A 26,458-nucleotide genomic window follows, 5' to 3' on the forward strand; every position below is an offset into this window, starting at 1 on the left:
TCTAACACATTGTTCATCTTGTCTAGAGAAACATGATTCTGATTTTAAGTCTAAAAAAGGCTTAAGATTTTACTAAGTGTACCAGAAGAGTATTGTATTTCAGTTTCTGAGTTACTTGAAGATTTTTGAAGTTTTCTTTTTGCTGTCCTGTGTATGCTCTGCTCCTCAACATAACATTAACAACTGTCTGAGCCTTTCTTCTGAAGCTTATTGTGCAATAACTGTGGAGAGTGAGTACACAGCACACATCAGGTTGAACCACTCCACACAGATTAGGACACTGAACAGTGCTGGTATTGTCAACACCTGAGAAAATGAGCAGATGAGGAGATATGAATGCACAGACTCTTTCTGGTGGTGATAGCCCAAGGGGGAATGGGAAATATAGGAAATGCAGCCTAAACACAAGAAGAAGCTGTGAGGGTAGTCAAACACTGGCACAGGCTGTCCAGAGAGGGTTTGGATCTCCATCTTTAGAGACTTTCAAAGCCTGACTGGACATGATCATTACAAATGCTCATATGAAACTTCTGCCTGCTGACAGTCACTTCTTTTGTTTCTATGTTATGCAAATAGAGGTTTTTTTCTCTTATTTCTCACCTTAGAGAAAGCTTGTCTGCAAGTATATTAGATATCTGAATCAGAAATTTATTCTCTCATTCTATATATTTTTCAGGTTTTTTTCCTTTTTCCTTCCCCTGGAGCCTGTTGGTTACTGATCCTATTAGAGTTTTTGTGTCAGGCCATTTAGTAGCACTGTTGTACTGAATCTGAAGTCAGCTAAATTTGCCAGTACTGGGGTGGGTAACAGCTCATTCTGTACAGTAAGTCTTTTGTCATCATTAGTCTGATAATTATACATTTCTCTTCTCCAAAGAGGTGGAAATACTCATGAACTCAAAGGAAGAAATTTGGTGTTTATTAGCCTTTTGCACACTGGACATACTGTTATGTGATTGCTATTTGCTCAGCTCTTTATAACTTCAGTCTGTGGCAATACTTATTTGAGGCCACTAGTTCAGCACTCCAACTCACTAGTCTGAAGCACATTAGGAATTTCAGCACTCCCATCAAATGCAGTAATGTAACCACAGGTTAGTAAGCTAGAAAATCTCTTTGAATTGGATGAAGTATTTTGTGTGCTAGAGAGCTTCCACCCAATTTGTTGTAAGCCCCCACATCTTTTTTCTTTGCTTTTCTCAGCAATTAAGCAGCATTGGCTATGAGGAGCAGAACAGCACAGAATTTGCTAGCTAAGCCACATCAGACTGCTGGGATTTTTGTACTCTGGTAATAGTTTAAAGGGCTGCTTGCATATTTGTCAGACTTACAAAGTTACTGTATAACTCATCTGGAAAGTGCATTCCACTAAAAACTCGTGGAATTCTACAGATTGTTGTAGTGCAGCTCTTTCTCTTAGTTGAGGACTACCATGTTATTTAATAAGATGTGTATCTTTTACTCGGTTCTAGACAGAGGTATCTATGAAATCAATTTGAAAAGGCACTGTGAAAATTTGCCCAATAATAAAAAAACCTCCTTTTTGCAATTTTTTGTGCCTGTAGTGGCAGTTGGGAAGCTTGTGTTTACTTGCCTGTGACTTTCTAGGTCCAATAAAAAGTTCAGGTAAGGGCTTGGATCTTTCTTTTGAACTTGAGCGCATGTTTTGTGTTGGTTGTTATTTAATAACCTGAATGGGTTTTGAGGGCCTTTCTTATGGTTTTGCAAGTTCACTGCATTATGTATGCTCTAAAGCCTCATGAATTGGTGACTGCTGCTTGGATTTCCTGGTCTTTAAAGCTGTCAGCTGATACATTAAGATTGATGGATATTTGGCTTTGTGTGTGCCTGTGATATTAACTATAGTTAATTTACTCTTTTCTCTTAGGAAACCATCCTTGTCAAGTGCAGCCGTCCTGGTCATGCCTCAGTAAACAAGGCTTTTCAGTTTGAGAGGTGGGTAGTCCTGTGTAACAATTGGAAATCTGGATTGCTGGAAGATTTGTGTAATGAAGACTAATATTTTTAGTAGACATTAGCTAGAGGATAATGCTCTTTTTGGTTGGGATTTTTGAGTAGGGCAGGTGGGAGGAAGATTATTGGGGTTTTTTAGTGTGATAATTATGTTCTTCTCAGGACAGAATAATGCATTTCAGAGAATGGATAATAGTCTTCTCTCTCAGTAAAGACTACTGATAGGGCTGAATTTGAAACCTTTATAGAGACTTGACTCTTTTTACAACATGAGTAGTTCCTGATCCTTGCAACATGTTGCAATGTAGCAAAATGTTTTAAAGGTAAGGAAGCCTTGTTTGCCTTCCAGTACTTAGAGGGAGCCCATAAGAAAATGGGGCCAAACTTTTTAGTATGGCCTGTTGCAATAGGAACAGGAGTAGTAGTGGTTTTAAACTAAAAGAGGGTCGATTGAGACTAGATATAAGGAGGAATATTTTCACAATGAATGTGGTGAAAAGCTGGAATAGGTTTCCCAAAGAGGGACTAGATATCAGATTCCTGGAAACATCTGAGGTCAGGTGATATGGGACTCTGAGCAACTGATCTAGTTGATGTCCCTGCTCATTGCAGGGGGATTGGACTAGGTGACCTTTAGAGGTTCCTTAAAACCCAGACAATTCAATGGTTCTAAGAATTGAGGTGGATTGCAAGATTTCAGCAATTAGACATAGAGCATGACTTTGGCAGAAACTGGACTGAGCACTTGTAGGAGTTGATGTTCAAACAGCCTGACCAGAGGCAGGAAGGCAGAGCAGTGGCATAGGAAATCAGTGCTCCCCAAGGGAAAGGCTACAGTGGGACTACTTTCCATATTAGATGCTCAAAAATCCCCACAGATGAATTGGATTTTGGGTGCACCATTTGTGATAAGGGCTTTAATGGGACACTGGAATCACTGCCAGTCTGTCAGTGACACAGAAAACTGCTGGGAGTCAGGCTGAAGGGTGCCTTTTGTTTTGTCAAAATAGTGCTGACTTGGACCTCTGAAAACAGGAATGAAGAGTGTAATAATACAATGAGAACTCTGTAAATGACAAAGTACAAAATTTTACCCCAATGCCTCTTTCTAATGCAAACTTTGAATCTGTATATTGCAATGATTCAGGAGGCTGTCTACCCTGAACCATGATGCAAAACCTTCTGGAAACAGAATACAGGAGAACAATTTCATGCTTCCTTGCTTGAAGGCAAAACTTGATTTAAAGTCAGATGTACCCAGCATGAATTATCTGTCCTGGTTTAAACTTAATGTCTGAGCCTGTTCAGCTGAAATTCCTGTAGGTTTGCTAAACACTGTTAGTCATTTACCGTTTCCCCAAGGCGGGAATTCTTTTAAAATGCTGCAGTATTCTACTCACAGGAGAATGAGGACTGCTGTCATGCAGACCACCAAGCACCTGAAAAATCCTGAGATAATGCAGATCTTGGGGAAGCTTTACTGATCCCACAGGTTACAGGACTTCTTTGATTCAAGGCATATGAGCTCTCTTAGGGTACATGGCCCCCTCACATGTTGGTAAGCTACTCAAAGTAATTCCTTTCACTCTTCAGCTGTACCTGACCCAGCCATACCAGTTGAAGTAAACACAGAATAATGCTGGAATTCAGCTCTGCAGAGCAGCACAGTTAATGGTATTGACACACTGTTCCAGAGGTGCTGTGATTCTGGAAATGTGGTGTAGATCCTGGTAATCAGGAAAAGGGTTAAAAAAATGTAAATCCCCCAAAGAATGCAGTTCTCCAGGAATGTTTTTTTAGTGTCCCAGTACAGCTATTTTTTTATAAACAGAAAAGCATATGTTTCTTATGAACTCTAGAATGTTTATTTTTTTAGCAATGTTTTATGGAACTAATAAATGTCAAAATATTTGATTTCAGCTCAGGAAGAAAATTCCAGCTTTCAACATGTTATGCTTTTATAATTTTATTGGCAAATCAGTTAGCAAAATAAAAAGGAAGCTCAGAATTTTCAATGTGAAATTCACATTAATCAGTGCACAGGGACAAATCTATCATTCGGGTAAAAATACACGGGGTTTTAGAAAGATATTCTTCGGATTTGCAGCATCTTTCATGGTTTCAAATAGCTAATGAAGTGGGTGTCCATGCTTCAGCCAAGGCTGTGGTTACAGTGTAGCATAAACTAGTTCAAGACTACTTTAAACCACTTTATTTCAGTATGGATAGCATTTGAACCACAGCAGCTAAGTTGTGGCAGTAAAACCCCTTTAGGAAGTCGAGTAAATATTTGAGTAGTTACTGTAACGTGGAATCACGTGCCTTTCCTCGGATCTGCTACCGGAGCCTGACCCTGCCATGGCTGTACCGACCCCAGCTGTGGCTGTCCTTGGATGAAATGGCCTCAAGCTGCACTAGGGCTTAGGTGTGTGTCCAGCCTGTGCTCAGGCTGGATATCAAGAAGATTTTCTGCACAGAAAGGTGCTTCAGCTCTGGAACAGGCTGTCCAGGGAGGTGGTGGAGTCACAATCCCTGGAAGTGTTCAAGAAACAACTGGATGTGGCACCTACTGGGTTAGGTGACAAGGTGGCGTTCAGTTAAAGGCTGGACTTGATGGCTTTGGAGGTCTTTTCCAAACTAATTGATTCTGTGATTCTACTTTGCTGTGCAAATGAACTGCTAAGACTGATTGATTCTAGCCTGGGTTGTGGCCAGTAGCAATATTCCTATATTCCTATATGTGTTTGCATTCTTAGGCAACAAAAGTAATTAACTGTGAATGTTTTAATCTTTAAAATGCCTTTCTTAGCATTTTCTCTTTTTTAAATTTATATAGTAGCTCTGAGATGTTTTGATGTGCAAAGAAAAAATGTTTCAACACAGACTGAGTTAGAGACCTAGGTGGTTAAGATGGGTAACTGGGTGCTAATGAATATTTCATCAATTGCAGATGATAGATGAAGCAGAGAAAAGTGTTTGCAAGTGCTTTTGGTCTTCTTTATTGACCTTGCAGATTGGATGTGCAAAGTTTACTGAAGCATATGCTCGTGTGCATGCAAAGCAGGGACAGAGTATTCAGTGCCTGTGTCCTCCTGGTCTGAACTGTGCCACATCCCTGCATATTTGTTGGTTTCTCAGTACACTATGATGGCACATCAGTGGAATGGCAATACAAGCAGTATTTGTCTATCAAGCCAGACAAGTGCTCCTTTCCTGATTAAAGAGAGTACATTTTCATGCAGCTTACAATTAGTCTGTGGAACACATTGCCACAGGATGTTGCTCTGGGCCAAGAATTTAGCAAGATGCAGAAAGAAACTGAATGCTAATTCTAATAATATTTTTTTTGAAACAGAGATTCAACTCATATTTCAGTTTTGAGGCCAGTATTACAGCTTTTAAGGATTAGGATGAAACACAGAGATGAATTATTGTGTTGCTGACCACCATATTGTTTCTTGCTCCTTTCTCTGGCTGTTGTCAGGAAAAATGCTGAATTGAGTGCATTGGCTCCAATTCTGTATCTGTTTATCAGTGATCCCTCTGCATAATCTTATTTATGTAGAGCATGAATACAAAAACTCTATTTGTGCAGTCTATAGACTGTAGCAGACAGATCATGGTCAGATATACAAAGAGGCTTGAGTAAATGCTGAAGAGGACACTTTGTCTTTATTCAGTTAACTCTGTAGTATCCTGTACAATCTGTGGGATACTGTTAACTGAACTGTACTGCTGTACTGTATACACAGAGGAGTGACTGCACTTTGTAGCATTTGCTGCTACCAAAATTCCTGTTTCTAATTAGCCATTTTACTGTGAGCTACAAAGAGCATATATCACCTATTGGAAAAAAGAGCTAGACCAAAAAAATCACCACGGAAAGATACCAGAAAAGGAAACTTTTTCAAAATATAAACATTCATACCTCAAATATTAAACTGTGGGTAAAGACACTCATGTTTTAGATTCTGTTCATATTGCATAAACAATGGGTGCTGCAGGCTGTAATCTTGGGGAGAATGCATTTTTGGTGTGCTACAGAAGAAATGAATGAGTTAGGATATCCATGTTTTATGATCAGAATTTCCTCTTTGATGATTTCCTATTTTCAGGTCTTGATTTTATGTTGTACAAACCTGAAGAGGTTGGAGGAAAGATTTCTTTGAAAATAACTGTTGGGGTTTTTTTCCTCCTTGCATTCAAAAAACATATGTAGTTGTTTCAGACAACATTGTATTGGCCCATGTATTGAATTGTCATTGCTCTTTTTTAAAAGGTAGAGTAACTCATGCAATTTGATTGTCTTCCATTCTGTTTAAAAAGGTCTGCACTCCACCTCATTATGTAAAAGAAAGTCTTCCCTTGAGTGAGAAGTGTTGATTTCATAGTACGCAGTTCATCAGGGCTGGGGATGGAAATACCTTAGGCTGATATTGCCCACAAAGATAGTGCATCCTTAAACGTTACCCTTAGGAGCATTCTGATTTCTGCTGTGCCTCTGAGTCTTCTGAGACAAGTCCTCAGCAAGTTTGCAGTCTCTGTACCTCTTTCCCCCCTCTCCCCACCCAAACTTTACCCACATCTAAAGGGCCGTATAGCCTGACCACTGTCTTCCATAAAGTGATACATAGGAATCCCAGGCAGTAGGGATATTTCACATTCTGGTAGGTGTGAAAAAGTTACAGGGATCCAGTACAGCCTAGAAAAAGACTCTGTGTGCCAGAGGGGCAGGCAGGAGGTTTAGGATGAGCTCGATCCAGAAGGGTACACATATGTGTTGTTTTCCCCAAAACACACAACAGCTGCTCCCAAAACGTGAGTGAGGACTTTGGAGTTCAAATTTTCAGTTTTGTGTCACAGAAATCTCTGCAGGTCCCAGATTACATGTCACTGGCCTACAGTTTCTGTGATCTGTGTTGTTGTGACAACATGTATATTTTTCTTTGGTTAATCATTGCACTTTGTTCCTCAGAGTTTACAATGACTTGGAGTCTCAAGATGCAGTATTTGCAGATGTGGCCCCTTTGCTAACATCTCTCCTGGATGGGTAAGTTAAAAGGTTGCAGTAAGAAAACTAAAGCACTGTAGTCTACTGAAATCTGTCAATTAAAAAAAATACTTAATAATCATGACCTAGTCAAGTTTTATGGCTTTTCAGTTCCATTTTCCTGTTTTCTTTCTACTCAGCACCAAGCAAATGCTGTTTCTCTGTATAAACAGTGAAAATAGGGCTTAGAAAATTTAGCAGAGCAGTCAAATTTGTAAAAATAAAAAAATCCCAGTTTTTCCTCTGATCTGCTTCTGTCAAACTAATGCTTCTAATGGAAGATGTTGTATTTTTGCTTTGTGTTCTTCAGGTTATATTTTAGAACTTTTCCAGCTGCAAGCATTGCATGATACATCTTCTCCAACAGTGTGTTCACTGTGAACATTGTGTGCAATGTGAAAGGCCTGCCAGGGCCACTCTCTGTTCTGGTTTTGTGTCCAGCACAGGCCATAGGAGGTGGTGCAATCGATTCCTGCTTGAACCAGAACTGAGCATTCTCAGTCATTCTGCTGCTCCTTCAGGCACTGGGGTAAAACAGAATTCTGGTTTGAATACAAAACTGATCAGTAACAAGCACTAACAAATACATGGAATTACTTCTAGCTACTGAAGCTCATAAAGTGTGATTTTTCATAACTACTGAGCCAACTTAAGCTACTCTTGCAAAGAGGCTTTGATGTGCATATTGTTATAATCCTTGAGGCTTAAGCTGAGTTTTATACATAAGTTTCTTTCTGCTTCTTTTTCATCCCTGTTCCAATACCACTTAATTATATGGTAGGGCTGTCTTGGACTTTTGGCTCCCTGGAGAGGAGAAGACAGTCCCTTTCCATTCACAGTGGCATAGTTGAACAGTGGGAATCCTTGTTCCCAGCAGCCTGCACACTGAACTTTCCAAGGTTCCTTTTGTTAAAAGCATCCTAGAAGAGGTGTCTAAAGATACTGTAAATATTGGGAATTCCATCTGCCACAGAGAAGCCCCCAAGGGCTCCCTGGCTGAGGGAAGTCATAGACTGCATTATTCTTGTTTACCAGTGATGAGTAACCACAGTTTCTTTAGCTGACCAACCTAGGGACCACTACGTTGTAGGAGTTAAAGAAGTCTTAAAACAACTGCTTTCTCTCCCTACTTTTCCTTTTGCAATGATCATAATTTTGCCTTGGTTCAACAGGTCCTTTAAGTGTCTTCAGACACATCTGATCTGTACTTTGATCTGCTGTACTTCCCACTTAATAATTTTTACATGGGGAGAATCCTGTCCTAAAAGCTAAGATTTTGTATTCAGTTAGGAAATGTTCTGTTATTGAAAACGATAGACCTGTCTGGTTCTTCCAGAAGTGCTATTTAAACAGAAGCAGATTCTCAGGAAAGGTGAGTCTGTGCATAGGAGCACAGCAGCCTTCCCACTGTAAATGGGAAACAGACATACTTAGTCTGAACCTTCAACCTCTTTGCTGCTCCTGATTGTTTTAGTCTGGGCTCCAAAGTGGTCTGTAACAACTTTTAGCTCAAGTAGAAGGGAGTGTTCTCTCCTTTTCCTTATTTTTTTCTGTTTTTCTTTCTTAATGGATTGTTTCATTTTTCAATACAAATATACTGGAAGAAAAGATTGTTCCATATGTAAACCAGACAAAGTATAGCAGGCTTTAAAGTTAACCATTAGCCATACAGGATTAACAGGGGAGTAAGATAACTTTTCTTTTCTTTATAGCATTGAAGAATCCAACTTGTTTGTTTATTTTAAAGAATTAATTTCTCCTCCTTTAATTTCCTTTAACAGTGTTCTCTCCTAGGGGTAACTTTGCTGGAATGAACACTCACACTCTTTTCAGGAGAGAAGTGCTATATTGATATTTTAGCTTGACAATAAGAACTTTTCTAAAGAAAACTATAACAGTTATATATAATAATAAAGTGGAGAAGGAAAAATATCAGTGCACATAGGTGAGTTATAGTAAAAATTCTTCAGACTTCTCTATTTGAAAGCTTTATGCTGGAGCTAGAGCTCCAGTGAAGTAAACTATAATAAGTAACTACTATATAGATAAATATAAGGTGATCTGCTGCTTGTCCTATTTTTGAATCCCCCAACAATTCATTATCTCCTGTACCTGCTTAGATATGATACTGCTTTGGCCCGTTTTGGCTCATTTAGGCTGACTGAAGCACTGTTTTGGCTTTGGCAGACAAGTTACCACTGATTGATACATGACTTGCACCCCTGTCTTCAATGTTCCAATCCTCTGCCCACTTAACTTCTAATCATATCATCTGTCTCTTGTCAGAACTAGTTTGTCCATGATGCTTACTGTCTTATAACTAGCAGCAATTAAGGAAAATTTAAACAGCTGGACTATGGGAAAGTCCTTTAGGAGAGACTTCTAAGAAGACTAATTCTGTTTTTCCTAAGGAAAAACATCTGGCTCCTTTTTTGGTTCCAAAGATCTGTTTAATTTTGAAATAGGGCTAGAAGTCTCAATAAGTTACCAGCTGGCCGGGCAGTGTGTATGAGGAGTGGAACTGTGAAAATTACTCATGGTTAGTCTAGCTAAAAACTACCAAAATTAGTGTGAGCTTTTCTACTGAGTTATGTCAGCAGTGAATATTTCAAGAAATCCCTCATTTCAGATTTACAGCCCTAATTGCTAGCACATTTGATTTTACTGTAGTGCTCTTTGTTTTCAATTACAGTTATATCATCTCCTTTACTTCATGAAATCTATGACTAGACTCTTATTTTATACTCTGCAGTGCATGCTAAAATCTGGAGGGACCTTACTATAGATTCACTGACTGCAACTATGACTTCAGGAAGGGTACCCAGGTATTTTTCATGTGGCTTATCAGCCCACATTTCTTTCCAACAAGTGAAAGTTTTCAAAGTAATCATCCTGGAATAATTGCTTCTAGGCATGTTTAATATGCATGTAAGAATTTCATGACTTGAAACCGTACATTTAAAACAATTAGATGAGGGGTGTTCATTGAAATATGCTGGCATGTGCTTGAAACTACATTTTTGATATGAGGAAAAGCATCAGATAATCAAAACCAGCTGTTTCAGGTCTGCCACAGAGGAGGCAGCTTAGGCAGTGAAATTCTATTCTCTGGCAGAAAAGGAGCAAGCCCATTCTTGCAACTCTAGTAGAGCAGAAGTTTCTGCAAACTACAAAGCACTTCTTGTGTATGAAGGTTGTGCTAATGTCGTATCTCTGAACAAACAGGATAGTCCAGGGAGAGAGCAGTCCTGTCAGCATAAATGCACATCTTCCAGTTGCTGGCAGGAGCAGCAGAGCAGGCACAGCCAAGGAGGGGCAAAACTTCAGCTGCACAGCACAGTGTTGGTCCTCCTTACAAAGCAGTACTGTGGCTGGATGCATCTCTATCCACCCACTTATTTTGCTTAAGATGTTGACTTTGATCTGATTGTGTTAGTAACACACTTTCTGGATAGGTTTCATACATTTCAGTTCAGATCCCTGTGGCACAGACATCCACAATGGTGCTCACAGCTGCGAACAATTCTTTTTCTATTCTTTTCAGTGCATCCAAGAGGCATTTTCAGAGTTCTGTTCATTAGACATATTTACTTGTCTGCTTCAGAAGATGATGTTTTATAGGTGCTTGTTCCTCTGTACTGATATTGTACATTTTAATTTTCTACTTGTCCTTATCAGAGCAGTTCCTGCCACCGTTGTTCCAGAGTAGTCATTGTGTGCACACTCATTCTCAACTGGTGCTCTTGGTTTAAAATTTGTGCCTCCTATTCTTAGGGCTGTCTTCTCTGAGGGCTGTGACTGATGAGCCTGCCTGAAAAAGGCTATGAGAGCTGAAGAGTTCCCAGCTGTTAGGATACAAGTGCAGTGGTGTGCAGCACAGCACTGTTACACAAATCAAGACCAGAAATGGTTTACTTTGAAATGCTCTACCGTAAACTGCAGAGGTTCAGGAGCTGATTAAAAAGCAGCTCAGTAGTGCAAAAGCTGCAAGTTGGGCAGGCAAGGAGGTCTAACAGCATCAATCATTCCAAGCTAAGAATCCTTTAAACTTCTACTTAAAAGCATCCCTTCAACTCTGCTTACAAAATAAAATCTGTTTAGGTGATGTTATGAACAGTGGTTACTGTCAGACTTTGAGATCTGCAGAAAGAAATCAGGGGCAGTGCTTTTATTTTCTTAAGTTTGTGTTCCCATATTGTTTGGAGTTTGACTTGCCACCTAACAGAGTCATTTGGTAATGATAAAATAAATTACAGCACTTCTATTTTTCAGGTACAATGTGTGTATCATGGCTTATGGGCAAACTGGAAGTGGGAAGACATACACAATGTTGGGACCACAGTTAGAGGGGAACTTAGCATTCGCCATAGAAGAGGAATCAGAACTTGGAATTATTCCCCGAGCTACCCAAGAAGTGTTCAGGTAAAAACTAAGTAAAGACTTGCCATCAGTGGCAGTCACTTTAAACTGTATGGAAAGGATGAAATAATGTTTGTAGTGTATTTATCATTACAGATTTCAGCTTCAAAATTGTTAATATTTATAGCTTCTCTGACCACCATTTGATACTTGAGGTTTCATATAGATTTCTAGTCTCTCTCCTGCTTAATCCAATTTTCTAAGACAACAAGATTATGCAGTTTTACTGTGTGTTATCTGTCTATCTGGCTTTCAGACTCTAATTAAACTTCTGGAAAAGTTTCAACCATAGTTGTGTTAGTCCAAAAGATAATGAAGTTCCAAAAAGTCCTGTGAAAATTGACAACTGGAATAGATGAAGAGGATTCAGATTAGAACTCAGTCCCAAGGAAGAAGGATAGTAGAATTTTTAACTACAATCTGTTCTTGTTTTAAGGGTTCTTGGATTTTTTCAGTTGAACCTAAAACAGGATTGAACTGATATGCTGCTATGTTCTAGTAGAAGAGCCATTAGAAGTTTTTCCAGCTAAGCCTGTTTGTTTTGGAGAAGGGTATAAGCTAAATCAAAGAACCAATTTTGTATGAGAATAACTGTCTAAATGTAAATACTGTCCTGAATAGAGAAGCCCTTAATTTATGGATATTCTCAGGCTGTGAACAGATAACTTCTTCCAGATATAGTTTCCCATCTCTGTTCATTGCTTGCACTCTGCCAGATTTTATACTCTGAGGTCTGAGTGCAGTAACTGCCAGCAGAGAAATGATATTAAAAAAAATCGTTAGATGGGAGGCTAGTGGAAAAAACAAGCTGGCACAGCTGTTTGGAAAATTAAATTCTATTTACTTTCTCAAGTATAAATAAACTGTATATTCTGATTCTTCAAGTTAACATTAGAATATGGATGAGGCAATTCCAAGGCTGCAGATACGTAGTAAATGCTTTTATCAGATTGTAATTATATTACAATTAAAGAATAGATCTCTATTTACAGATTGTTCATTTGGGGCTTGACTTCAACATTTCTGGGCTTTTTTCTTCAAATTTTTTTCTCTTTTTTTATTTGCCAGGCTTATTTCAGAAAAGCCACCAGGAAGCTACTGGGTTGAGGTTTCTGTTGTAGAAGTGTATAATAATGAAATTTTTGATCTTCTGGCCAAAGACAGTTGTGGAAAAGTGTTTGGCGTCAAGCGTGATGTTGTCACCACCAGAGAAGGGAAGAGTGATGTGCCATCGCTGACGCACGAGTGAGTACAGAGCTTGCTCCTGCCATCCAAACACTATCTGGTGTTAATGCTGTGTAGAGCTGTCACAAAACTGCATTATAGGCACCAGATTGCTTCTAAACAATGAGTCCTTACCATATGCAAAAGAACAGTTCTGTTTCTGTTAGCCCGGTCTGTTAGACTGCAGTTGGCTGCAAATGTCAACATACTTTCAGAAATAAGTGTACAGTTACTTTGAGTTATACTCCTGTGCCGAGTGCCTTTCACTCAGAATGCCTGAAGATTGCAGCATATGTTGTTGTTGCTGGATCTATGGCATCTTGTCAGCTCTTGAAAAAGAAGGGATAATCTTGGCACAAAGCACTCTCCATTCAGCCTCACTGAATTATAAAATTTACAGATTATCATAGAATTTTACGTACCAGTTGCAAATAGTTAAGCAGCTGTACGGTGTTAACTTCCCTTTATGCTGGAAAGTTGGAGTCACAAAAATTAGAGTTGGAGTTACAAATTAGGTTGGAGTTACAAAAAATTAGAATAAGATTTTAAGTGATCATTTAATATCACTTAATGTTCTGTTTTCATAACTGAAGGTGTTAAAGCTGGAATTGTTATGTTGGCATTTGAACTGGTAGGTCTTGAAAATCAAGGTTCTTCAAACTAAAAGCTAAGCAGCAAAGCTTCTCACCATTCACTTGTAAGATGTCCCTCCCCAGCATTGGTGTATGCCAGGTTTGATCCTTATTTACACAACTTGACAGTGTAAGGGAGAGCTAGGGTATTTAAGGCTACAGCTATACTTACTTTAATGCCTTCTTTTACTTACTAAGCATTATAAAGATTTGTTCTAGTACTCATGGGAATGATTCTTGGCATTAGGTAAGTGTGGCATACAAAGCAAATGTACAGTGCTTTCTTGTTATATATAAAAAACTAACCTTGGGTAATTAGATGTTAAAAATAAAATGTTCATAAAATTTCATCCATTAACAAGAGGGAATCTGTTTCAGATGCTTCATTTTAGTAATGGCTGTGTCATTTACCATAGAGTGTCCTGAGTGAGAAGGGGCCCACAAGATCATTGAGTCCAACTCCTGGCCCTGCACAGGACAGCCCCAAGAATCCCATTCTAGTACCTAGCCACCCTCTGGGTGAAGAACCTGTTCCTAATATCCAATGTAAACCTCCCCTGACACAACTTCTGGTTGTTCCCTCAGGTCACCAGAGAGAAGAGGCTGATTCCTGCCCCTCTGCTTCCCCTCACAAGGAAGTTGTAACTGCAATGAGGTCTCACCTCAGTCTCTTCTTCTCCAGGCTGAACAGACCAAGTCACCACAGCTTCTGCTTTTGTGGCTTCCTTTCTGGGCCTTTGACCATTTTTGTGGCCTTTCTTTGGGCCTTATGCTAGGAATATCAATATTAGCTACAAAAAAAAAAAATTAGAATAAGCAGTACTAGTGGCACTAGAGAGGTGATGGTACCCAGTGGAATTAAACCGGACATCTCTCTGTGAGCACCCAGCATGAAAACAGATTACAAAAGGAGCATGTGCATTATGGAGATGTCACATAAAGAAGTGTCCTGCTCCTTGAGTAAATAATGTTTGTGAAAAGAAACGTCTTGCTCTATTGAAATGTTTAAAACAGCATTAGTGTTTTCTATGTTTCTGAGGAAACATGATGTTTTTCTTTGCCTCTCTATAATAATTCTTGTCATAGTCTAATCTCTACTTTTCCAAGGGGAATTAGCAGTCAGATATGAAATGCATCCCATGCCAATTAAATAAAATGCACTATCAGTGGAGATTATTTTGTCCTGTGGGACTTAGTCACATAAGCAGACCAGTAGTTTGTTTATGTGGATTTAATGCTATTCCCAGCAAGCCTTGATAAAAATACAAGAATGTGCTGGAGGATTGTGCAAACATACTTTATTCTACGTAGTGATACACATTTATTGATTTGTACTTTCTACCAATTTAATTGCTCATAGACAAGTAGGAGCCCAGAGAAATTGTCAAGTAGTTTTCTTCACTGTAGGAGCAATAGGACTCTCCTTTCTTTCTGTGAAATAATAAGCAGTGCAATATTCTCGGAAGGATTAACATTTGTATCTGGGGTTTGCCTGCTCTTGGTCTTGAGATTAAATACAATTTCCATACAAATTCTGCAAACTTGATTGCTCTCTGCATGCTCCATAAGAACATGGAATGAATGAAAAGTGACTGGAGCTTAAAGTGATGAATCCTTTTGCCCTTTCTGTCTGTATTATGCTGACTAGTGGGTTTCTATATCTCTCTATTCTTGTATTTCCCAACTGTGACTCTACTCCGACTTTTAGTATCTAGTTAAGGCTCTGCTGTCAAGCGAATGAAAAACTCCAGAAGATGCTGGGAGCAGAACTCAACCTGTGTGTGCTGAATCTTTCTTGGAGGGGCTAATCTTTTTCCTTTGACTAGACAGAAAAGGAGCCATATGATTTAGAAAGTGAAGATGGATGCATGAAGTGTGGGCATGCTGGGAGTTGAACTTTCCCTGTTTCATCAAAACCTCCAAGTAGTTTTTAATTAAGGTATTTCAGTAACTAAGATGCTGGCCTAGAATAACTTTATTCCTGAAAAATGCCTGTTCCACTTCCCAAGGGAACTTTGCATAGTTAGTGGACCCATCTCTTTTCATAGGTTTTGGGAAAGGGAGAGATAAGAAGCTGTGGGACTTGTGCCATAGAGACAAAAGAAAAAGAAGCTGCAATAAGGTTTCATTTGTCCCTCTAGTTAATAAAATGGCTGCCCTGTTTATTTCTGTAAATTTTAATTTATGGCAAAGGAACCTGGCGCCTTGAACTAAAACTCTTAAAAGCCACTTATCTCAATCAGTTAATGTTAAATTCTAATGCAAACATAAATAAAAATACTGACTTGTATCTCAATTACAATGCAAGCAGTGAAAAAAGTCCAATTCATAAACAGGTTATATTAATAATTACATAGACAGGTTAATAAGAAAAAACAAACCCAAACAAAGTAAAGGAATCATTGAATGAGGCCACCCAGCTGCCTGAAATCTAAAGTAAACAGCTGGTGCTTTGAATAAAAACACATCCTCATTTATGATAATATTTCATCTAGAATATATTGGCCTGCTGGGTCTCATTGGCCTCTCCATATATCCACTAAAGTTACAGTAGTCTCTTTCCTGCTAACATGTTCATCTTACTGAATCACGAAAGCCTCAGTCTCTTTCTTCTTTTATAGCTTGGTTGACTTTGGAGAACTTTCAGCATCAAATTTTTAACGTAACCACAACAGGGCTTCTCTTTGTAGAATCTGGTCCTGGAACGTGCGGCACATAAGGCTCGATGAAGTCGTAGAGATTAACTAAAATATTATTTCTGTCAGTCCTGTGGGGGAGCTACTGTGCCAAGCTCACCACACTGGGCTGGGGGTGTTGCTTGTCTTCAAAGCCAGCTGCAGCTTCCCAGCCATAGGTGACCAGCAGTGACAGCACACCCTGAGCCCTGTCTTCCTGGCAAATGCAGGGATGGGGCAGCGGCTTGGAGCACTGACCCTTTGCCAGCTCACAGCAGCAGCTTGCAGAATCCAACAGCCTGGTGCTGCATCCCAGCCAAGGCTGCTTCCCCCCTGGGCCTTCCAGTCCTGGCTGACCAGCCCCTGGAAGATGCAGTTCAAGGCTTGGGAAGGCAGGATGTGTGCCTCCTTGGACGGGAGGCAATAGTCAGATCACTCCAGAGTAAGGCTCTGACTGCAGGAGCTGGAGCCACTGGTTCTCTGCTGGTACCAGGTCAAACAAGCAGGAGGCATCCCCGGTGGCTGCCCAGAGGTAGAGGGTCACTGTGGAGGCTGGCATGTGTGGCTCAGGATTGATAGGGGAAGTCTATAGTGATTGTTTACCTCGTGCAGGCCTGGATACACAGGAACTGCACTTAGCTGGCTGCTTCTCCTAAGTGCCTATAGATATGGTGTGGCCAAATGCTTTTCTGTGCTTCAGATGCCCTTGCTTTGTTTTTTTAAAGAAATTGTTTTAGTTGAGTATAGTTTGTTTTCTTTTGTTCTTCTATCTCTAAACTCTTCAAGTGTGGCTCTTAGCATAAAATAAGTTTATGCCTGGTGTGACTTTTACTGAGATCAGCCAAATCTAATTCATAAAGACCTTGCCTTTTATCATATGCTAGCTGCTGCTGACTGCAGCATTGTGGAACCAAGCCTGTGGCCTGTCATAAGTGTTATAAATAGTTGTGCTGTTACAGAGCATTCAGTGACCAGGCTATGATACACAGTCATCATTTATACCCCCACCTAAAAACAACTGTTTAGGTGTTCTACCTTCCATGATTATTGAAGAAGGCAACAAGTGAAAGAAAAGGGTAGGCAGTCTTATCTCATTTCTTTTAAACATTGCAAACATAGGGAAAATCATAGTGGGTTTTTTTCTTTACCTAACCAGATTATTTCACTGTCTGTGTTTCACTGTGTGTGCTAGGTCCTTGCCCTTGGATTCATATTTGCAGTACTTCTTTTAACAGGAAAAGAAAACAGATAGTATGAGATAAATGGTCTATAGAAATTCACATCTATTTATTCTGACATTGTGCTCATTGAACAGTGGAACTGGACTTTTTTCCAGGGATTCTGGATTTAATTCCAAATGTGAAATACAACTTCCAGAGGCCCAGAGAAATTCTGGGGGGTTTTGCCTAATTCTGTACCTAAGAAAATGAGCTAACTCAGCATAAATTGGAGAAACCTACTTCTGTAAGACCAGAGATTCCACCAATGTCTAACCCTGTGTCTTTTCTTCCAAAGTGTGGAGATATATGTCTGTAGCTTCAAGAGCTGAGCTATAGTACCTCTGGACCTGCAAGGCTGTCAGGCCACTTCTGCAGCACTTTAAGGACTGCATCACAGCTTTTGGCTTGAATTGTCATCTTTATCTCACCTGAAAAAGTCTGTCTGTGCAGCTCAAAACTGAGAGTAGTATAAGGAGAAGAGCAGGGAAATGGAAATGCTGAGGTTCTCATTCAAGTTGTCAGCTTTCTTGTGTGATTTTTTCCTGCAAGTCAGTTAAATATCCTTTCTGTTTCTTTACTTCTTAGGACTGTTGAAAATGCATCTGAATTTTTGCATCTAGTCAACAAAGGCCTACAGCTGAGAGTCACGCACCCAACACTGGTCCATGCTCATTCCTCTCGCTCTCATCTGGTAGTGACATTGACCATAACCACAGTTGTCTTTGGAGATAACTTTGGTAAGTAGGATGTTACTAAGATACATCTGGAGCCAGTTGTTTTTAGAAAAACAGTTTGTGGACTGGGAGGTTTTCATATTGCTTTTTCTTCCTTTTTCCAATGTTTGATACACGCCTTCAATTCTTTTCCATTTTTCTAAGTTCGACATTCCTTCTTAAATAACAGACCATTTTCATGTTTCTAGCACCTTTTTTTGCATGCCTTGACTTCCAGAGCTGTTGAAGTTTTATTGCGTGAGGTAACTAATGAATAAGTGTTATCAGAAAGTCATAAGATAAGGTATAAGATAGTAAATATCTTGATAAGGTACATACTCAAATAAAGTAGTTAAATCACTTAGAATCAATAATTACATGTCATAGAAAGTTTGTGGTTAAGCTAACCGTAAATTTTAGGGATCATCATATGTTTTTGGTTGAGAAAGAATTAAATTTATTTACTCTCTGCCTTGCAAAAATGCCCTTTAAATTCAGAATCTTTTGAACTGTTAGTAATAGGCCACTGCACGAAAAGACAAAATACTTGTCCTATTTACTATGGCAACATTGATATTTCTGCTTTCCACTACCACACCAAGACTTACCAGTTTATTGGTTGAGGAACAACATTCTTTTGGGGCTCTTGAGGTAACTTTGTTTTCTTTTGCTCATGTTCTAATTAGGCTCTCTGCTTTCAGTACTGTGGTCCATCTCCTTCATATTCTAGAACAACAATATGATTTTAGAAAGTGGGATATATTTAACATTTTTTCCCTTAGACTGCTATCAGAAATTAAACCAACAAAAAAGCAGAACAGACAGTGCCCTCTCTTACCTGTGGGCCTTGCCAAAAGACACAGTTAATTTCTAAGCTGCAGCTCCAGCATTCCCGATGTTAACTCTAGTCAGCTCCAGATTCTTGTCAATTCGATTGATGGTACTTTTTGAAACTCAGTGCTTGCACCATTAGCACAGCAGCCATCTTGTCTGCTCCAGAATTCCCTTTGACACTTCTAATTGCAGCCACCCCACTGTGCCATGTTGCCTGGCAGCAAAGCTCTGCAGAAATGGCTAATTGGGGTTGAATGCAGACTCTGGCTTTTGATTCACAGCACATGAGTGAAGATGTGCGCTGTAGGGAAGCAGAGAGAGCAGCACTGCACCTGGGACCTCACTGCAGCAGTGTGACTTGTTTAAAAGGAAAGGATCCTGATTTAAAAGCCAGATGCCATTGTCAAATATCTCAAAGTCGGATACCTTAGTCACTAAAGAAAAACTTGTAAAGTCTGTGATGAGTTCTGCACCTAAAGCCAAGGTTGACAAGCCAGCACTTTTTCAGGTTTGATTAAGGTATTTTAGCATTTTGATCAGTATTATCTGTTGTTTGAGGAGAGCTGTTTCTTAATTTCATTGTCTAAAGCTGAAGAGGAGTGGGAACACTTTGACACTCTATTGCCTGAAGCCATTTATTTTGTGTAAGTCAACACAGCTGCTCTGCCTACACTGTGAAGATCTGGCTCAGGGCTTAGCAGCAGCCTACTTGGAGAAGTACAGAGCTCTGTAAGGCAAGTCAGTCTGCTCCTTAGTCAAGTTTTGCAGTTGGAAACTTTCTACTATTCCAGCTAGAACTCTGTAAGCACCCAAGGAGGTCTGTTGTCTCTATGACCTGTAGCAGAATATGTGCCTTTTATTCTTTTGTTCTTTCAGAGAGAGAAAGAAAGAGATAGATGAAAACCAAAACACTTAAGAGAAAAAAACAAACAACTTTGGGAATTCCATTTTGCATATATTCCTGCTAAGCTAATGTGAAAGCAGCTTTCCCAGACAGTATTTGTCTTCCTTCCCAGCAAACAGAGAAAGCCAGATGCTTCTGCTGAGGAATGATACTAGTAGGTAACCAACCTGAACAAGTGGGAATAACACTACTGAGGCTAATAGCTCGTCATGTGGAGATCTTGCAGTGGGGTGTGAGGGCTGAAGGAAGTCTAGGGTGAGCACCAGCAAAGGACAAAATAGAAGAGGCAGGATAAGGATTTTTTTTTTTGCCACAGCACCAGCAGTTGTAATTTCAAATACAAAGAATCTATTTTCAGAGCCTACTGCTCCCAAGCATCCCAAACTGCATTTTGGTTGCAATAAGTCTAAAACTTTTTTAAAAGCCTCTTTAAAGTCCTTACTGGACTCCCATTTCTTGTTTTCCACACAGATGTGTGAACAATGGGGATATTGAATACAACACAATCTACACCGAAGCTTGTTACCAATTGGTACGATCAGTTTGATGAGTAAAACTTTAAGATAGAAAAAGTCATTCAGCCTGCCTGTGCCATGGATTCTGGCTTGTACCTTGCTTTTGTTAGAATAGCCTGAAGGAACAGATACTGCACATCCCCCTATTGATACTCCATTTTTTCCCCATCTTAATTTTCAGTGTCAGTGAGAAGCTCTCTTTTGTTTTTTCCATTAACCAGGTACGTTATGGGAAGATGAACAAACCAGTCAGAGACTAAATAAAGAGGCTTCCTTCACCTTTCCCCAAAAAATGAGAGACAATAAATCCACCTCTTCTTCCAGAGCCTCTTCACCGGTGCAGCTTGAAGCCACTGAGAAAATGAAGCAAGTCAAAACAAGACTGCAGCTGGTGGACCTGGCTGGGAGCGAGTGTGTTGGTAAGTGAACATGTCTGTTCATGGGCATGGATCCTCATGGATCTAGATGAGAATAAATGCCTTAGTCCTTTATGGAGGGATGCATGCTGCTCACACAGGGGTGGTTTGAACCCACAGATGCATAAACAAAATTTTGAGGGCTGATTGATCCAGTTTTACACTGGTACAATTTAAATCAAAGTATGGCTGTATAAGCTTGAAATAAGCCCAGCACGGCTACCCCTATCATAGATACACTATTTGTTCAGACTGCTTTGATTAGGCCTGTTTTTCTATTCTGAAAATTAGCATGTCTTTGGTACATAAATGTTTAAAGGGCATAAATTATTTAAATATTACAAATATCTGTAATAATTGATATCACCATGTGTGGATTTTTCCACTTTATTGTCTTGAAAAAGTCTTGGAGGAAATTAGTGTTGAAAAGATAATATTGTTTTCATTGTTTCTTCAAAGCATTTTCCTCCTGCCTCCTCTATGCACACAATAATTTCAAAAACTTGATTATTTCCTAAAGGACAAGCTTTCTTACCAAGAAAAACCATGCAGCCAAATGTATCATTCCAGAAATAATGTTTTGAAAAGTGAACCAGTATTATGAAAGAGTCTTTTACTTTACTGCCAAGAATTCTTGCTGTTGCTCACTGTTAAACTTTTGTTCTACAGAGAAACCTAATATAATCCATTATTTTTTCATTTGCTCTAAATGCTGAAAACATGTAATTGAGCAACAGGGCGTGTGTTTGTTCTCTCAGTTAAATCAGGACAAACATTTCCTCGGTTTGGGGCTCAGCAGGCCAGATCCTCCAGTGAAGCCAGAAGAGCTATGCTCACATCAGTGTTAGATGAGTTAGTTAGTGGCAGACTGACCTCTGCCATCAGATGTGCTAGTGGACATATTGCTGAAAGTGAGGGCAGTGTTAACTCGTAATTGTTTTAAAATGTGGGCAAATCTAAGTGAGCAGCAGCACCCCAGGCTTCTCACACATGTCAGCACCCAGTCCTCTTGGCACTACAGCTGGCCTGGGTATTTTGTAGCATTTACAATCCAATTTGTCCCTTTTTAGCAAACTGTGTTTCACTTTGAAAACTCAGCTAAATGCTTTATCAAAGTTCATCTAACCAAATGCAGATAATCAGTAGCTTAAACATGTAACCCCTCCCCTATTTGCAGTTTTCTTCTTTAGGGGGATAACTGTTATCCCAGGAGTCCACTTTTCCTTGATATACAAGCAGCCTGAGGATGGCTGTATATATAATGACCCCAGTAAAATTACCTGGAGATTCATCCTGTCTTGGATTGTTATCCACCCTTTGGCAGGGTCTTCCAAACTGTTTTGCTGTGTCTCTGACAACTGGAGACTCTACCACTCCAACCTCATCCTCTCCCACAGTCACAATTCTACAGCTCTCCCTGTCCAGACTCCTGGGGTTTTTGCTACTACTGTACTTTTCCACATTTCCTTCTTGAGCTCCCCTTTGCTGGAAAATGCTGGCCTAAGGGGAAAACAAGATCTCTAGCCACTCTCTGTACCTGTCTAGAGATAGGAGAGTAGGCAGTAGAGGAAGCTGTTGTCAGCTGTTGTCATCAGCTCTGCCTGACGTGGATCATGTGCTCTGGGTAAGAAGTGACTGAAGGTGTATCTGTACCTCATCCACTATCCTCAAGAAAGTTCGAATTTGAATAATATAATGCTAAATGCTAACAGCAAATTTCTTGTCCCCAAATGGCAATGGTAAGGACAGCAGGAATTAATTACTCTTAACTGCACCCTCATCCAGACTGATCAAAAAGTTGAGCTTGCAGCACCTCTTTGAATTGGTGCAATGTGTTGCATAGACCAAACCTTTATTGTGTTGTTCAGGGGCAGCATAGCTACGTACAGCCATGCTGGGTGGGTGGTAGAAGGGCACCTTCTACCACTTCCTTTATCCATTTCCTTACAGCAAATCATGCCATAAAACATCACTCCACAGTCTTTGGTGAACCCAAACACTTCACACTTGTGGCTGCTGTACAGTTTTCTTGCTGCAGCTTGTGCCATCAGTGTCTTCTCTCTATTTCCAAAGGGACATAGATGGGCCAGCTAAGTATTATAAAAAATAGCGGAACAAAACAGGCTTCTCTTTGGGGCCATTGTGGACTCGTCTTTTCAAAAGCAGTGTTGTCTGATCTAAAGGTGTTCCTGCTTTCTTGGTTCCTTGTTCTTAATACATATGGAGCAAAAAGTGCGTTGTACACCTGCAGAGATCAACTTTAACATAAGATGCTTTGGACCATCTGTAGACATTGAATCTTCTCTAACCTTTCCTTCACATTACAGTTTTGAGGCAGATTTGCTTAGTGTTCCCGGTGCCTTTTTGTCCACTGTACCAGGTATGTCTGGAGTGACAGGGGCAGCACTGAGAGAGACCTCCTTCATCAACCGCAGCCTGTCCGCCCTGGCCGACGTTCTGGGAGCGATAGCAGAGCAGCGAGCTCACGTCCCGTACCGCAACAGCAAACTTACACACCTGCTGCAGGACTCCGTAGGTGAGGCATTATTCTGACTCTTCAACAATACAGATTTCTTCTCCTGGCTTTTCCTCCCCTTTGCTGTGTCAAACTAGAAGATGATCTTATACTCCTTGCTTGAATGTGCCCTCTATTTCAAAGACTCTGGCTCAGGGGAGTGTGAGTACACAGTGACAGTTTTGAACTGAATCAAGCTAAACTGTGCCGTTTCCAAAGCTCAGTTGAAGAACAACATCTCAATAGGATCATGTAAAGGGTAAAAATTGCATTTCACCAGTGTTTCATGTCAGGTACAGTTTAACTTTTAAACTTCAATCTTTGTTACTACAGGATATAATCACCTGCTTGCACATGCCTTAACATTGTGCCCTGTAGCAGCAAGACAAAGGAAGAAGACAGGTCACTGGCACTGTGCTACAATTTCTTTTTGTGTTGGGGTCACTTCCTCTTCTTTAGCTCCTCATCAATGCAGAAGCAGTTTTAAAGCAAGTGTTATGCCTGCAGTAATGTTAGATTTGTGTCTGTATGTGTAGTACATTAGTCCATTTTTCTTCAGCCAGAAAATATTAGGCTTTATACTTTTAATCTCCAGTTCAAGGCATTGACAGTGAATGAGATAACAGTTCTTCAGAGTTTCTGAAATACTATTACTTTTTGCTTAAGCTTTGATTTTCACTTAGTACTGGAGTCCCTACTGTGAGAAGGGAAAGCCAAAAAGAGAAGTGAGAGCTATGTTGTACAGGCACTCAGCCTGATTTTAACTAAGTCTGTTGTATGACTTTGGTGAAGTGTTGAAAATGGCCATTTCTGCCTTTGTTTAACCATTGTCTATAAACTTCAAGTCTGTTTTGTTTAATTGTCACACAAGCCATTTTGCCATTACCCCAAATTTACAAATATTTGACAGAATTTAAGTAAGTGTCCAGAGCCATAACATACATGATGATTAAGTAATGAAGCTAATAGGAGAAAAAATCTACATTACAAATTGTGAAACATTTTGGGGCAAATATATTGTTAGATATAGACTCCCCATGAAGGAGCTGTCTGTTTCAACAGCCCTTTTCAGAAGCAGTCTTCTGCTTCATGAAAGCAACAGTAATCTGTGCTCACTGTTGTGTATCAGTATGGTAATAATGTATAATTTACTGAAAATAATGAGGTAAATAAGTATGTTTTGTCTTTCCCGTGTTTTTAGGAGGTGATGCTAAACTGTTGGTGATGCTGTGCATCTCTCCTGGCCAAAAGTACTTAACAGAATCAATGCAGTCGCTGGGATTTGGAACTCGTGCTCGGCAAGTTCAGAGAGGACAAGTCAAGAAAAAAAATTTCTCAGTGCCGAGTAAAGGAAAATAAAACCTAAGACTCCTGTGGATTAAAGTATCATTAATGAGTTCCTCAGACTGAAATGTATATTGTTGTCCTTAAGCCATTCTTTTAGATATCAACTGCCAGATAAAATAAACAATCTTCAACATGGCATTAGTAAGCAATAAACCTGCTAATGATGTTCTTGCTCCAAAGATAATAGCAAGTATTGACAACAGCTACCCACCATGGTGGAGTGGTAGAGAAATAAACTGGGCTTTAAGACATAGCTTTGGTGATGTGTTTCTTTAATTCTACTTGCCCTAAATCAACAGGACCCTGATTTAGGGTGGTTTGCTTCTGACAGGCCAAGGGTGCATTCTGTCTTCTCAGTAGAAGTCAGGAGTTTAAATATCATTCCAGTGCTTCATAGCAGCAAGTGAAATATGTCCTCCCTGTATTAAAATGAGACACATCAGTTTTTGACTGCTCTACTATCCAGCATGGATGGGCTCATTCCTAATGCACTAGCAACAGGTATGAGTGTAAAGGAGCCCGTGAGCTGTACTGAATGGAGCTTTGTTCTCTGGTTTTAGGTAGGAAATAATGGCATTACTGAGATGGAGAAAAATAAGTAGGCTATATCTGTTATCCCTCTGGAATGTGGCTTAGAAAGCAAATGAGGGATTACACAACTTTTTGAAAACACACAAGTTAAATAGTTGGAATGAGTCCCAGCTCTGCTGAGTTCATTAAACCCACAGCTTTGCCTGTTTGGGGGGTGTTTTTGCTTCATGAATGCTGAGAGGCCCTGAACAGATCCTAATGGGACCCAACTTGTACAACTGTTGTAGTAATCTGGCCTGTTGTTTCACTTGCGTTTCTGAAGCAAGTTAAACACATCACAACATTGATGCTGTGCCTTCAGATTAAAAGAGGATAACCACACAAATAAAACACCAAACACCAGCTTGTGATATGCTGTTTGTCACCTGCAAGGGGCTTTCACCCTTTTACACCAATGGTGAGACAACATCATGCGAGGTTTGTGAATGAAGGGACACTGGGAGAAGTTTCAGGAAGTTTAAGCAATGTTAGAGGTGAGAAGTAGATCCAAAGTGAACAAATGGGATCAAGCAACATCTGATGTGTTCTGTGCACTAAATTATTGCTCAGCAGAGGCCTCAAGAGCCACTCTTAATTTTTTTTCCACCAGCAATTACTCTGCCACTAGATTGGGAGAGAGGTCATTGTTAGGTCACTGCAAGAAGGCTTAAATTGCAGTGGCCTGCCCCAAAAGCTGGAGTTTATAGTACTCCAAGTCACTTAACCTTCACAAGCACAAATATTTATCCAGAGATTATGTAGCATACTATTATTGGAATTTCACCCATGAATATATAACAGCTGCTGTGTTGCTTGCAGTGCTCTAGTGCTCAGAACACAAGTATCGAACCAGAGAGCTGCAATAACACTTGCTTTCCTAAATAATGTCATGAGGGTAAAAAAAGCCTTAACTTTACCTGATTCCAGCAGTAACAGAGGGGTAGAAAACAAATCTGGTCACAGGAGTTTAGGAAGCTGAGTGGTCAGTAAAACAATCTCAGGTGAAAGTGTCAAAGCGAGGAATGTCAGCCTGGTAAACAAAATGCAGGAGCAGCTTCAAGCTCACCTTAGTCTCTGGACAGCTGGGTTACTAAAGCAGCCTGGATTACAGCTCAAAGAGAGGTTAAGTAACAAGGGCTAATTCCACCAGTAGTTAAAAGTAAGTCCAAGTATTTTAAGGATTTGACATTTTTAAGTGTTACAGAGAAGCAGAAGTTGCCATGAGCTGTTCTTTCTTTTCTTTTTCTGAAAAACTGCCCTTCAAAACTTTGGATTTATTTATAATCTTTGTTGTAGGAGAAAAGCAGCAGTACTTATTATTGAAGCAGAGAAACAAACCCCTCAAATACGAGCAAAAAGGTTAAGTTTCTACATCAACATTAACTCTGCCAAACTGAGAGTCTGCAGCATTCCCTACTCCTGTTTTCCTTGTCAGCATAGCATATCGCTC

General features: G+C 39.8%; 1 protein-coding gene across 2 annotated transcripts in view; it reads left to right on the forward strand.

Annotated features, from left to right (window-relative positions):
- The window catches only part of KIF25 (kinesin family member 25), a 41,155-nt gene extending 16,464 nt beyond the window's left edge, over positions 1-24,691 (forward strand). For both annotated transcript variants that reach the window (XM_054280501.1, XM_054280502.1), the window contains exons 8-15: positions 1,889-1,956; positions 6,950-7,024; positions 11,297-11,446; positions 12,512-12,688; positions 17,780-17,931; positions 20,382-20,579; positions 22,957-23,112; positions 24,293-24,691. In XM_054280501.1, the coding sequence (XP_054136476.1) occupies positions 1,889-1,956; positions 6,950-7,024; positions 11,297-11,446; positions 12,512-12,688; positions 17,780-17,931; positions 20,382-20,579; positions 22,957-23,112; positions 24,293-24,450 (1,134 nt within the window). In that variant the 3' untranslated portion in view covers positions 24,451-24,691. The remainder of the gene's footprint in view (positions 1-1,888; positions 1,957-6,949; positions 7,025-11,296; positions 11,447-12,511; positions 12,689-17,779; positions 17,932-20,381; positions 20,580-22,956; positions 23,113-24,292) is intronic.
- Positions 24,692-26,458: the final 1,767 nt, after the last annotated feature.

Source organism: Melozone crissalis, unplaced genomic scaffold (assembly GCF_028551555.1).
Source record: "Melozone crissalis strain CALT ecotype California unplaced genomic scaffold, PUWL_Pcris_2 ptg000027l_1, whole genome shotgun sequence".
Taxonomy (NCBI): Eukaryota; Metazoa; Chordata; class Aves; order Passeriformes; family Passerellidae; genus Melozone; species Melozone crissalis.